General features: G+C 35.5%; 1 protein-coding gene and 1 long non-coding RNA gene across 2 annotated transcripts; one reads left to right on the forward strand and one right to left on the reverse strand.

Moving 5' to 3' along the window:
- Positions 1-1,229: 1,229 nt before the first annotated feature.
- LOC103844657 lies at positions 1,230-8,728 on the reverse strand. The gene is made up of 2 exons (XR_004451293.1): positions 2,017-8,728; positions 1,230-1,883 (listed from the first exon to the last, which is right to left on the reverse strand). It is a non-coding gene; the product is annotated as an uncharacterized LOC103844657 (long non-coding RNA).
- Positions 8,729-8,987: 259 nt separating this feature from the next.
- LOC103847872 (mitochondrial amidoxime reducing component 2) lies at positions 8,988-10,681 on the forward strand. Its single transcript, XM_033279798.1, has 7 exons — positions 8,988-9,229; positions 9,354-9,503; positions 9,565-9,827; positions 9,899-9,963; positions 10,024-10,126; positions 10,206-10,316; positions 10,397-10,681. The coding sequence occupies exons 1-7, from the start codon at positions 9,106-9,108 to the stop codon at positions 10,520-10,522; spliced, it is 942 nt and encodes a 313-aa protein (XP_033135689.1). The 5' UTR covers positions 8,988-9,105; the 3' UTR covers positions 10,523-10,681.
- The last annotated feature ends 3,344 nt before the right edge of the window (positions 10,682-14,025 follow it).

A 14,025-nucleotide genomic window follows, 5' to 3' on the forward strand; every position in this document is an offset into this window, starting at 1 on the left:
AGGGCCAAGATAGCTAGGTAAGTGTACTTTGATTAATCGATTTCAACCGGAAGAAACAAGAATTTGCTTGATTCTTATTGGTGAATGCTTTGTGTTTGACAGGCTTGGGGAGATTCACACATTTTCTGGACATTGTTGAATCAGTCGCGAAGCAAAGGGCTTGGACATGATACATCAGGACATCACTACACTCTGTAGTTGCCATAACTATTCCCAAAAACTCTTTTTTTTTTTTAATTGTTAGTCATTGTTCCTAAACTTCTAAAATAGAGCTTTGCATTTGCCTTTGAAGAAACAAGGCTTTTGCGTTAAGAGTATATTTTATTTTTAAATTGTCATGCAATTGAATCGGTTTTTCCAAAAATTATCAGTTTAATATCAAATACAAAGCTTGGGTGCCAAAATCATAGAATAAAGGGTAAGCTTTATATATTATAGAGTGAGTTACGTTTCAGACACTTTTTTCTCTTTTTTGTCATGATAAAACACTTCCTGCTAGAGGCACACTTTCTTTCCTTTTCTCTCTATGTGTTTGTACATAATTACCCTTACGTTCGGTTAAAAGAAAGAAGAAGCTTGGTTTGTGGGGATCAATTTTAACTATAGTAGTTGGGTCACTTTCTTTTATTCGTATTTTATATCTCCTCTCAAACCAAACCAAATGAAAAGACATGTTTCTTTCTTTTTTTAATTATTATTGTTTGTTTTACCTAGTTTTAGTTTGTTTTGTTCATTTTAAATTTAAGGATATATTTGAAAATTTTGTTTGATATACTAAATTATGTTTTTTTTTCTCTATAATTTGATATCCATTTTGATATGTTTTCTTGTTATATTTCAAAAGATACAAATGAAAAATGTGGACAAAAGAGTTGTGGATAGAAACATTGTAATTGTGTACATCCAACTATTGTGGATGGATATGATCATATGATATGTTTTTCTTTTTCAAATATTACTTTATCAATCCTTTCTATTTCTTTATGTGATTATTTTAACATATTAAAGTATATAACTAAATAATTTTTTGATATCATAAATTCTATCTTTTTGTTCTTTACATTTTTAGATCCATTTTAGTATATTTTTGCAATCTAAATATGAAAAAATCATATCAACAAAAAATAACCGTGTATATAGAAAAAATGTGGACATGGATACATCTAATGTTTTCAATTGTATTTTAATGTTTGTGTTAGTGGATGAGATCTTTTTTTTTTAAATGATTGGTTCTTTATTTTATTATTGTTTATACCACCTAATGTTTTCAATTGATTTTATTTCAAATTTTTAAGAGTTATAAAATGAATATACTATTACAATAATTTTTATATATAATTTTCTATTTTTGAAATCATTTTATATATATCATATATGTATATATATCAACGTTTACAAAAACAAATATGTCGACATGGTATGTGGATGTGGACGACATGTGTAGATAAAAATTTGTAGACAAAAGTGTTTTCATTACTTGAAAGAGAAAACAAAGGTCTGGAGACAATGAGTCAAACCAAAATGTGAGGTACGGATGTGGATGTGTTTATCTAATCTAAATCAAGAAAATATTTTGCACATTTTAAAAATATTGGGTGAAAGCGTGAATAACCAAAACGTGAGGGACCACAAATTAAAAAAAAAACTGAAAATTCACCATTGTTGCTCTCACTCTCTAGCATGACCCAAATCACAACCTAGCAGCAGATCAAACTCGTTGACATCATCAGCTTCATGAACTTCTCCAATTTCAGCCCTACTCTGCGTTTGTCGTCGCACAGGTTCAGTCGTCCTCCGCTGAAGTAGAGAGGTGCCGTCGTCACACATTCAAACGCAACTTTCATGTCTTCTTCTTCCCCTTGCTCCTCCACATCTCCTTTTCACTGACACAGAACAAGCAATTATGAAATAGTTTTCAGACCAAAACTTCGTGTCTTATGGTACCAAAAAGATCTCGTCCTAACTCATCTTCTACAAATCAAAATCAAAGGAAAACATTGAGGATTAAAGACAAACCTGGTGCTAACTTGACGTTTCTATGTCGTAGTGAGCGCAAGGGATCGAGCTCAGAGATAGATTGGAAGGTAGAGTTGGTTTGGTCAAAGAAACAAGCTCTTAAAAATTACTGAGAGAAAGACATATGAATTTATGAGGTTTGTGATATTATTATTGAGAAAGTAAAAAAAACAACAGAGAAAAACAAAATTTTCCAGAGAAAGGTTGAGTTAGGAAGAAGAAGAGAGTTTGAAATTAGAATTAGGGGATTTGGAAAAGTAAAAGTAGATTTGAGATTTGAAATCAGAATTGGAAAGAGATATGTAATTAGAGTTGAGAATTTGTGAAAGGGAAAGTAGATCTACGTTTTGAAGGTGAGAGGAGAGAGGAGAGAGGAGAGAGGAGAGAGGAGAGAGGAGAAAATATAATCATGGTTAGTTATTTCTGGTTAGGTTAGTTTGGTCTGATCAAAATTGAGGGTATGAAGGACATTAGACAGACATAATGTGTCTAGCCAGCGGGAAGTGTCTAAAAGTGTAAAACATAAGACGAAAAGTGTCTTATAGAGTAAAAAAATCTATATTATAACACCTGAACATGAAATTTTATATTACATATGTATATGTTTTCTTATCCTATCCACAAGAAAGCACTCAAGCTTAGGCTTTATAATTCACACATGCACTTACATGTTATCTCTTCTCACACTTAGAGCTTGACTGGTTTCCCCGCTACTTTTGCGGTTGGTATCGGTTGGCAGCGTTTCGAAACAATCATACAAACCGCTATAAATCGCTTCAAACCATTCTGAACCTCTTAAAATCAAAAGGTGGTTACAGCTAGCGTTTGTGGTTGCGGAAGGATAATTTTTTTTCTTTTTAAAAAAAAACCATATAAATACAAAAATAAAAATATTCAATAAATTTTTTAAAATGGAATTATAAAAATACTAAAATATATCTATTATATTTTAATTAATATTATAAAATTTTAAAATAAAAATATTTTCTAAAATTTTGAAAATTTGAAACTATAACTTTCTAAATATAATTTTCATATTTATTATAATATTATGATTTTTGATATTTTTATAATTATATAAAATGTAAATATTGTTATTTTATCATTTAACCGCTGCTGTATTTGGTAGTTAACAATCATAAGTATCCCGTAAACGCAACAATTTCTAACCGCAAAACCAGTCATAGAAATCTCTTAAAATCGCTAGAAACCGCAACCACCCGCATCCGCAAACGCCCGCAGCCGCAACCGTAACCGCTGCGTTTGAACCAGTCAGGCCATCACTATAAGACTCAACCGCAAAACAAAAAGATATTTTTTTCTCTAATTTTGTTATGTAAAATTAATTACTTAAAATTCATTTTAACATTGGTTTTATAATTTATCAAACTCTGTAACTAGACTTATTTTTCTGTAAGTTCTTAGTATGTCTTTCTCCCTGTTTTTACCAAAAAAAAGTCTTTAGATAAGGAATGTTTATTATCGGAACAATTTTATTGTGTTCTAACCTATACAAACTAAAAATAGGGTTACAAAGGCAGCATATATAGTTTGGTCGCTGCATCTGGGGAGCATATAGCCACATTAATCTTACTAATATGCTGATAAAAATTCCTCTTACCAACTTTACTAACACATAAATCTCTTTTGTAAGCTATACTAATCCAAAACACTATACATATGGCGGAACCATAAACATTTTGTATCGGGTCAGAATTCTTTTTATGAGGTCCAAATTTATTTTTTATGGGATCAAAAGATTTTTTTTTAAAAAAAACCAAATATAAATATTTTTTTAAATAGTGGGGGTTAGCTAAATCCATCTCCGTATGTTGCCTCCGTCCTTCAAGATAAATTTCTCAACTAAAAGACAAAAATTTACAGTATTATTGTATTTTATTTCCTAAATCTTTTGGCCATTGAAATATATAATTATGTTTTAGCTTCATTTAACTACTCTCGGAGATGGTCTATCCGTAAGCCATACCGCTTTTTAGAGATTAATCTAGAACTTTTTATAAGTATGGGATATCCTCAGATTGATCAAAAACAAAAAAAAAAACACGTTTGATTTTCTTTAATCAACAGAAAAGTAAACAAAAATTAGAAGGAGTAGATATAAGAAAATAGGAAAGAAAGAAAAGATACGGTAAAATAAAATGCGTCATTTTATTTACATTAATAAAATACCTATTACTATGATGTTGTGTATATACTTAAAGTATTAATTACTTAAAATTCATTTTAACATTGGTTTTATAATTTATCAAACTCTGTAATTAGACTTATTTTTCTGTAAGTTCTTAGTATGTATTTCTCCCTGTTTTTACCAAAAAAAAAATCTTTAGATAAGGAATGTTTATTATCGGAACAATTTTATTGTGTTCTAACCTATACAAACTAAAAATAGGGTTACAAAGGCAGCATATATAGTTTGGTCGCTGCATTTCTGGGGAGCATATAGCCACATTAATCTTACTAATATGCTGATAAAAATTCCTCTTACCAACTTTACTAACACATAAATCTCTTCTGTAAGCTATACTCCAAAACACTATACATATGGCGGAACCACAAACATTTTGTATCGGGTCAGAATTTTTTTTATGAGGTCCAAATTTATTTTTTATGGGATCAAAAGAATTTTTTTTTACAAAAACAAATATTTTTTTTTAAATAGTGGGGGTTAGCTAAACCCATCTCCGTATGTTGCCTCCGCCCTTCAAGATAAATTTCTCAACTAAAAGACAAAAATTTACAGTATTATTGTATTTTATTTCCTAAATCTTTTGGCCATTGAAATATATAATTATGTTTTAGCTTCATTTAACTACTCTCGGAGATGGTCTATCTTTAAGCCATACCTCTTTTTAGAGATTAATCTAGAACTTTTTTATAAGTATGGGATATCCTCAGATTGATCAAAAACAAAAAAAAACACGTTTGATTTTCTTTAATCAACAGAAAAGTAAACAAAAATTAGAAGGAGTAGATATAAGAAAATAGGAAAGAAAGAAAAGATACGGTAAAATAAAATGCGTCATTTTATTTACATTAATAAGATACCTATTACTATGATGTTGTGTATATACTTAAAGTATTAATTTTAAAAGAAATAAATAAGACAGATCTCGGACAATATTATGATTGCACAAGAGATGTTCCATGCACTGCGAACTAAACCATGCGGGAGAAATAAGAGGATGGCCATTAAGACAGATATGAGTAAAGCATACGATAGGATGGAGTGGTCATTCATTGAAACAGTTATGCGCAAGATGAGATTCTCTGAAGTCTGGATCACTTGGATAATGAGGTGCATCACTATGGTTAAATATAAGGTGCTCATGAATGGGCAACCAATGGGAAATATAGTCCCGGAAAGAGGTTTACGTCAAGGAGATCCTTTGTCTCCTTTCATCTTTATTCTATGCACGGAAGCGCTCGTTAGCCTTCTTAATCATGCAGAGAATCAAGGTATGATAACGGGGATGCGTATTACACGTGCGTGTCCCTCGGTATCTCACATTCTCTTTGCTGATGATAGCCTTTTCTTCTGTAAGGCGGATCCCCATGAATGTGAAGAAGTGATGAAAGTAGTCAGCAAATATGGGAAAGCATCAGGACAGTGTATCAATTTTGACAAATCCTCTTTACTCTTTGGTAAGAGGATAGGTGTAAATCTCAGACAGCAAATCAAGGATAAACTAGGGATACAGAATGAGGGAGGTATGGGAACATATCTTGGAATCCCAGAAGATATCAGCGGATCTAAATGCAAGCTATTTGCGTTCCTGAAGGAGAAATTAATGCATAGAGTGAATGGATGGACGGGGAGGTGGCTATCAAAAGGAGGAAAGGAAGTTTTGATCAAATCTATACTGTTAGCACTCCCGACATATGTTATGTCTACCTTTTTGCTCCCGCTGGAGATATGTGAGAACCTCGCAAGTGCCATTGCACAATTCTGGTGGAGCTCAAATCCACCAAAGAGAGGGATTCATTGGGCTAAATGGTAGAAGATGTGTTTACCAAGAGAAGAGGGCGGGATTGGTTTCCGTATGATCCATAAGTTCAACCTGGCTTTACTAGCCAAACAACTGTGGAGACTAGTCCAATTCCCTGACTCGTTGGTAGCTCGAGTATTGAGAGGAAGATATTATAGAATGAGCTCGCCATTGCGATTGCATTCTGTGAGTGTCCCATCCTACGTCTGGTCCAGTATATCAGCGGCACGAAAATTACTACTTTTGGGGATCAGACAAAAAAATCATTCTGGATATGAGGTTAGGGCTTGGGAGGATCCTTGGATCCCTACTACACCAGCTAGGCCGGCAAGACCTATTGCTCCAGTCCTCCATCCAAACTTGAGAGTTAGTGATCTCATTAATGGGGAAACAAGGGAGTGGGATGATGGATTACTAGAAAAGTATGTCAATCCACATGATATACACCTCATTAAGATTTTGGCCATAAGCTCAACTCACCATAGAGACTCCTTCTGCTGGAATTATACCAAAAATGGCCAATACACAGTTAAATCGAGATATTGGGTAGCACGGAACCTAATGAGGAACGATGAAGATAAGGAGATCCTGGAACCGAGCATCACCAAACTCCAAGCCTTTGTTTGGAAGGTAAAATCACCCTTATGTGGCAATTGATAACTGGACAAGTTTCTGTTACAAGGAATCTAGTACGACGAAACATGAGATGTGATAACTACTGTCCAAGGTGTGGAGAATCAGAAGAAACAGCTACAGCTCTGCAAGTGTGGTCCCTAGCATCAACACCATCTGCTCCTGACATCTTTCCTCTAACAAGTATTTACGCCAACATGGATTATCTCTTCTGGAGAAAGAACAACATTGATGCACCAGAGCTTGACAAAGACGGAAAGACCCTTATCCTTCGAATGTCAGAGCACTGATTTGCGCAATAAATTGGCTAAGAGGATTTGAGTCTTTAGACTGTAAGTTCTTGATCATTAGTCTCTGGTTCTATCCTTAGATTTGTCACTGGTCTTGTACTTGAAACTGATAATCGAATTTTCTTAGGTGATGAAGTGGATTTTGAACCTTTGGAGTTGGAGGAAGTTGGAGTAGAAGTTAATGAAACATGTCAGGTCTAAGTTCATGTGTAAGTCTACTGATATAATCACTTGTCTTGGCTTCTTTGTGTTGTGTATGTTTGAGTCTGCTTATAAGTTTGAGACGTTTGAGTGATATGGGTTTTAGGGTTTCCTTATACGTTTGAGACTTGAGTCTGCTTATAGTTTGAGACTTTGAGTCTGCTTGCTAAAAATGCTTTCACATTGCTATCTTGTATACGTTTGAGACTTTGAGTGATATGGGTTTAATGTATTAGTCTAGCATGGTTTGAACTTGAGCACTTTGAAGTATTAACGTATTAGTCTCGCATGGTATTAACGTATTAGTCTCGTATGGTTTGAACTTTGAGTGATATGGGTTTAATGCATTAACTTTGATTTGGTGCAGGCAAGTGACATGTATGAAGTTGAGCACTTAGGGAGTTTAAACTTTGAAGTTACGAGGTATGAACTGATGCTATTTTATTAAGTATGAACTGATGCTATTTATGTGATCTTTGAATTTATGTATTGTTGCACTTATGAATTTATGGATGAAATTTAATCTTATGAATTTATATTTGTATTTTTAGACTTATAGATTGAAATTCAAAATATTCTTATATGGTTTTTAATGGAGCCCATGGCAGCCCATATAAATATGGGTGTTAGTGGATTTAAGCCTTAATGAACATGGTCCTTAATAGTTATGGTCACTCTTTGTCCACAAATAATAAATGGACAAATGGATATGGACTAGTGGACATGGGCTCGCCCAGTTTACAGCTCTACAAAGACCCTTATCCTTGGATAATCTGGTATATCTGGAAGGCCCGAAATGATAAACTGTTTAGAGGAATAGACAGAGATCCTATGGAACTAGTTAGATATGCTGAAAGTGAATGCCAGGCTTGGTTTAATGCCAATGAGAGGATACCGGATAACCCACATGAGCTTCATAATGAGGAACCCCAAGCCATAAGCTTGGATAATATATGTATGGTGGATGGATCATGGACTTCCATGGCACAGTTTAGTGGTTGCGGATGGGTCTGGAAGGATAGCCTGGGACAGACACAGCTTATGGGAATGCACAACTTAAGTAGGAGAGAGACTTCTTTGCATTCGGAAGTGGAGACACTAAGGTGGGCAATGGAGAGCATGCTTCTACATTCTTCGTGTCACAGCTTTGGAACAGATTGCAAAGATCTAATAGCAATGATACGAGAACCTCAAGCTTGGCCAAGTTTCGCGACTGAATTGGAGGCAATAAAGATGCTCCAGCTATGTTTTCCAGAATTCAAGATCTTTCACATCCCACGAGCACAAAATGGAATATCTGATTCGTTAGCTAAGTCTGCTAGATCCTTTTATAGGAAGCTTTGTTACATTGGTTGTTCTATTCCGGTCTGGTTACCCAGACCATCTCAAGTTCTTTAAGTTATAGAATGGCCGTTCGTTGTCAAAAAATAAAATAAAATAAATAAAATTGATTTTACTTAATTTTAGTTTAAGTATTTTAATAATGATATGAAAATATATTATAATAATTTCAAATATTCAGATCTAAAAGTGTATTAAATTTACATATATACTAGTTTTTTAAAAGTTCAAATAAAGATGCAGCTTTCATTAAAATCTCATATAATTTTTAAACTTTTTTATAATCTAAAATACATAAACCGGGCGGTTAAACGATCTAGTATAATTAAAAGTCACAAAGTTACCTTGGGTAACTAGAAAAGTGGCGTATATTAGAACAACAAACCAAGAGGTCTCGGTTCATCTGTTAATTTACAGGTTGAATTGGTAAGGGACTTGGGTTGTAAAAATGCAACAGACTATTCTGGGGTTTGTTGAGTCATAAATCAAAGTGTTAAGCGTTTAATCGGTTCAGATAAAAACTCTAGGGAGCATATGTGCAATTCTGTGAAGATAATGTTCATCGCAAGGAGATGATGTACAACACTAGAGAATGAGAAAGAGATAGGGGAAGAGAGATGGAGAACGCTTTGTCTCCGTCGCCGGCAGGTGAAACCGCGGGAAGAGTAGCCTCTCTGTACGTCTATCCGATCAAATCTTGTCGAGGGATATCTTTGTCTCAGGCTTCTCTCACTCCCACAGGTATTTAACCAGAGACACTAATCCGTTTGTTTGCTTATGAGTTCTTGATGAGTTCTTGATTCAAATGAAATTTGTGGGCGTTGTAGAAATTATTTAACTTTTGTGTGTGTGATTGGTTGGTTAGGGTTTCGATGGGATAGAAACTGGTTGATTGTGAACTCTAAAGGAAGAGGATTGACTCAAAGAGTGGAACCAAAGCTTTCCTTGATTGAAGTTGAAATGCCTAAACATGCGTTTGCACAGGACTGGGAGCCCGACAACAACTCTAACATGGGTAAGATTTTGTCTTTTTATTCTTCAACTAAATTTTTAAGATATCTTTTTTTTTTTTACAGTGGTTAGAGCTCCTGGCATGGATGTACTTAAGGTTTCACTAGCTAAACCTGAGAAAATAGCCGATGGTGTCTCAGTCTGGGAGTGGTTTGGCTCCGCACTTGATGAAGGAGAGGAAGCCTCTAACTGGTTTACAACTTTTCTTGGGAAGCCTTGTCGACTTGTTCGTTTTGCAGACTCTGAGACAAGACCTGTGGATCCAAACTACGCTCCAGGTCACTTTGCGATGTTCTCAGACATGTACCCTTTCTTGCTTATATCACAGGTCAGTCACCATGAACGAGGAAGTTGCTTGGGTTCTTGTTCTGCTCAGAATAGTTACATTACGTTTTATAGGGTTCCCTTGATGCCCTGAATGAGCTTCTCAAGGAGCCTGTACCCATCAGCCGATTCAGACCCAAGTATGTTTGTTTCAAAATTATTGCTTTGTAACAACACTTGATCAAACTTTCTTTTCACAGCATCTTGGTTGATGGATGTGAACCATTTGCTGAGGACTTATGGACAGAGATCCTTATAGACAATTTCACCTTTCATGGTGTGAAATTATGCTCTCGTTGCAAGGTATATACAGCCTACTTCGTTATATACTTTCTTTGTTTTTGTTTTAAGGGTAAGCTTTTAAATTGTTTTGGATGATCAGATACCGACGGTAAATCAAGACACTGGAATTGGAGGTGTAGAGCCAATTGAGACTCTGAGGAGTTTTAGATCAGACAAAGTCTTACAGCCACAGAAGAAACCACAGGGAAAGGTACTCAAAAAACATTGTTGGGTTTACTTTATCATCATAATGATTGAATATGGGAGTTTTGAATGATGATGATGATGCAGATATACTTTGGACAGAACATGGTTTGGAAACATGGGGTTGGGGATGGAATAACAAAAACAATCGAGATTGGTGATTCTGTTTTTGTCCTCAGAAAACTCTCCTCTCCTACTGAAGCAGCAACTTGAAAAAAACAAGAAAACGTGCATTCTGTACATGGTGTAAGTTTATCCGAGGACACCAAGCTTTTATCAGAGAACTTGTACATATCATTTCTACTGACAATCAAACCCAAACCTTTAAACTTTATCATTATGAAAAGCCAATTAATATTGGTTAAAACATTAGTGTGCTCCCAAGTAACATGTAACACAATTAGGGAATGTGTAAATACAAACCCGACAGAAAATATGAAATCGAGAGTAAAGAAACATAAAACGCCAAAATAGAGAAACAAATGACGTTGCCCATTGCTTTAGAATAGATATGCTTGACTCGAGTTGCTTCGCATGGCTAACAAGATCCTCTACATGGCTTACAAGGTGTAAAATCAAGCATAGACCGAAATTCACACCGTCGATTTCCGTTCAAATTAAGAAAGTTAGGAAAACCCTAATTCCCCAGAGGTCCCGGATATCTGCTAAACCACACGCCAAGCAATCAGAACACGAAAGTAAATACGAAAAGAAATAAGAAATCATAAAAAAGAACAAAAGGAGTCTTATTTCAAATTCGCGTATGAGCGTTATAACAAGGTAGAAGCCTCGGCTATCAGAGTAGTCGACGAGATTCCTAGTTCTAACAACCTAAGACTGCAAAACCTAGTTGAGTCGCAACTTGAAATAACAAAACAGAAAGTTGCATAAATGCTATAAGTGCTAAGTTTACTCTGAAAAAGTTTTCTCTTTGTGTCTCTCGCCTAGAACTTCTTATATACTCCCTCCAAGGTCGGCTTAAGCTTTCCTGTTATGCCTTTTGGCCGACTTTAGCATCTTTCAGAAATATTTCATTTTCTTCGATCTTCGTAATTATCTTCGGAAACTCAACATTTATCCTTTTTCGCAGATAAAATATAAACCGTTGTAGTACTGATGGGCTTTTACCAAATAAAATCGTAAGTGGGCTCTTAGTCCCGTTTTAGGCCTCTTTGGGCCGTTTTTGGACTTATCCCGTTTATTACGATTTTCGAATAAGTTACCGCAGTTTTTATCGTAATGTCTCAATGACAACTCCACTTAGGATGGAGTAAGGGACAATATAGCCGTAGTTCGTAAGAGGCCGTATCGAGTTTTAGACGAAAGCGCATGAATTGGTGTCGTCCCGACAGTTTCTGGTTGGATCGGCGTTTCGGGACAGACCACTCGACGATCGTCGAGTGGTTCGATGGTCGGACCACTCGACGATCGTCGAGTGGCCTGCTTGGGCCGACCACTCGACGATCGTCGAGTGGTTTAATGGTCGGATCACTCGACAATCGTCGGTGGCCTGCTTGGGTCGACCACTTGACGATCGTCAAGTGGTTCGATGCTCGGACCACTCGACTATTGTCGAGTGGCTTGCTTGGGCCGACCACTCGAAGATCGTCGAGTGGCCTGCTCGGGCTGACCACTCAACGATCGTCGAGTGGTTCGATGCTCGGACCACTCGACGATCGTCGAGCGGTCTGTGAGTTCGGTCTGGTTGCTCCGAGCATGTTTTTAGACGACTGGTCGTTTCGGTGTTTCGGGTAAATCTTTCCAAATATTTAAAAATCGAAATCTTTATGAAAACTTTCCCGAAATAGTATCCTTAACCATTGATTTAGAGATAATCGTTTTTTGTCCCAACAACAGCTATTTTGCAATCATCTTATCCATGAAGTTATGTGTGGATTCTGAATCAATCAACACATAAAAATTCTTCTTCCCAGGCAATCCCTTCACTCGCATACTAGTATAATCTGATACTCCAGCTACTGCATTGAGAGAATTTTGAGCAATATCAAAAATCTCCATTTGCTCGGCATCTTTCCATTCTTCCTCTTCCTCATCATACTCCATAAAAAACTTGTGTTTTCTTATGTTTTAAGTAATGATCAGGAGTAAACTTCTCATCCCAATAGTAACATACCTTTAGCTCGCCTTTCAGTCATTCCTGTTTGGGACAAAAATGGTTTCATCTTGCCATTTCCCTCCTTCTTTGGTCATTCTTCCTTCTTGTTATTAAGGATCCCCTTCTTTTAATTATTGTTTAACTGAGGTTTATGAGAAGTCCAGTTACTCTTCACTTTCCTCTAGAATGTGCTTTTTCATATAATCTCCCAAGGACCAGACATTGACTAGTATATTGAGGGTGAAACATATAAATATGCATTTGTGTATGTAAGCGAAGACAAGCTAAGTAAGCATTCATTCAGTACTCCTCTGACATCCTGAGTCTTGTTCTGATTAGTTCAAACTTAGCATGATATTCTGTAATACCTTTTGTCTCTCTCAGTTCCTTCAACTCAACTATCGAATCATCAAGAACCTCTTCGAAACTTTCTTTGAGCCTGTTCTTGTACACTCTCCAACTTCTTAAAACCAACAGTTCTTCATACTCTTTCATCAAAGCTTGATGTGAAGTTGATTTTTCACCATCAAAATGAATCAATGTGATTCCAACTTAAGTTTCGTCCGGTGTATTATCAATTACAAATAACTGCTCATCTTTGCATAACCATTCTTTGATCTTACACCCGTCAATCATCGCTAGCCTTTTCTTACCTGTGTAATTAGGTTAATGACCTTGATGATGATAGAGATTCACTGTTGATTTTCTTGTACCTTCTTCTTACTTCGTGTTGATTTTCTACAACTCGATGCGCTCCACTGTGATTATGAAGCTTTTTAGTAATTTAAATGTTTTTAAAAATAGATCTACAACAAAAAAAATCTAGAGCCGATACCAAAAATCTATAGCCGATGCTAAAAAAATTGCTAACCTAATTTCTAAAGTAAAGGTTCTAAAGTTACATCACCGACCAATCATGCCAGCTATCTTTTTAACTGCAGTAAAAAGCCACGAAATAAAAAGAAGGTGAGTCTTGGCTCTAAACATTCTGAATTGTAACATTGGTGCCTCTTGGTCTAATCATAACAACAATTGTGGAGATTCGTGGTCGAGAAAACCATTGGTTAGAGGGACATGTAGTTGGAACGTCGATTTTGTATACAATGGCATTTTCATGGTTGACTACAAGAATATAGCATTTGGTTGCTTGTAAACGCTACATGCTCCTCCGTTAGAAACTTGTTGTTTGATCTCATTGTAAATTTGAAGTTCTCAGGTATAGGAATGTTTAGACCTTCACAATTGAATTTATTGGAGGATAACTCCTATATAACTTAGGATAAGTTTTCTATTTAAGTTTCCGATAAGGATGATAATTAGGTTTCCCTATTTACGTTAGGCTTTAAACTTTATGTTCTTGAGTATATATACTCATCCATTTCATCAATAAAACATAAGATCTTTATTTCAAACCTACTATTTGTCAGACTTCTCTGATTTTCATGTAACTTTGACTAGATTCAAATTATTCTATCTTTCCGTCTAGTTCACCAGAGAAAAATATGATTTCTTAGATTGGACTGCAAATATGTGTAGGTTACTAGGTTAGTGGTTGCTCATATGTTTGATTCTTGAGCAATGCTTGACGGTGAATTTGCAG

Source organism: Brassica rapa, chromosome A09 (genome assembly GCF_000309985.2).
Source record: "Brassica rapa cultivar Chiifu-401-42 chromosome A09, CAAS_Brap_v3.01, whole genome shotgun sequence".
NCBI classification, from domain to species: Eukaryota; Viridiplantae; Streptophyta; class Magnoliopsida; order Brassicales; family Brassicaceae; genus Brassica; species Brassica rapa.

Coding starts and splice junctions, on each gene's coding strand:
- LOC103847872 (XM_033279798.1), top strand. CDS start 9,106: ATGGAGAACGCTTTGTCTCCGTCGCCGGCAGGTGAAACCGCGGGAAGA. Junction 9,504..9,564: donor CGACAACAACTCTAACATGG/GTAAGATTTTGT, acceptor TTTTTTTTACAG/TGGTTAGAGCTCCTGGCATG. Junction 9,964..10,023: donor ATCAGCCGATTCAGACCCAA/GTATGTTTGTTT, acceptor TTCTTTTCACAG/CATCTTGGTTGATGGATGTG.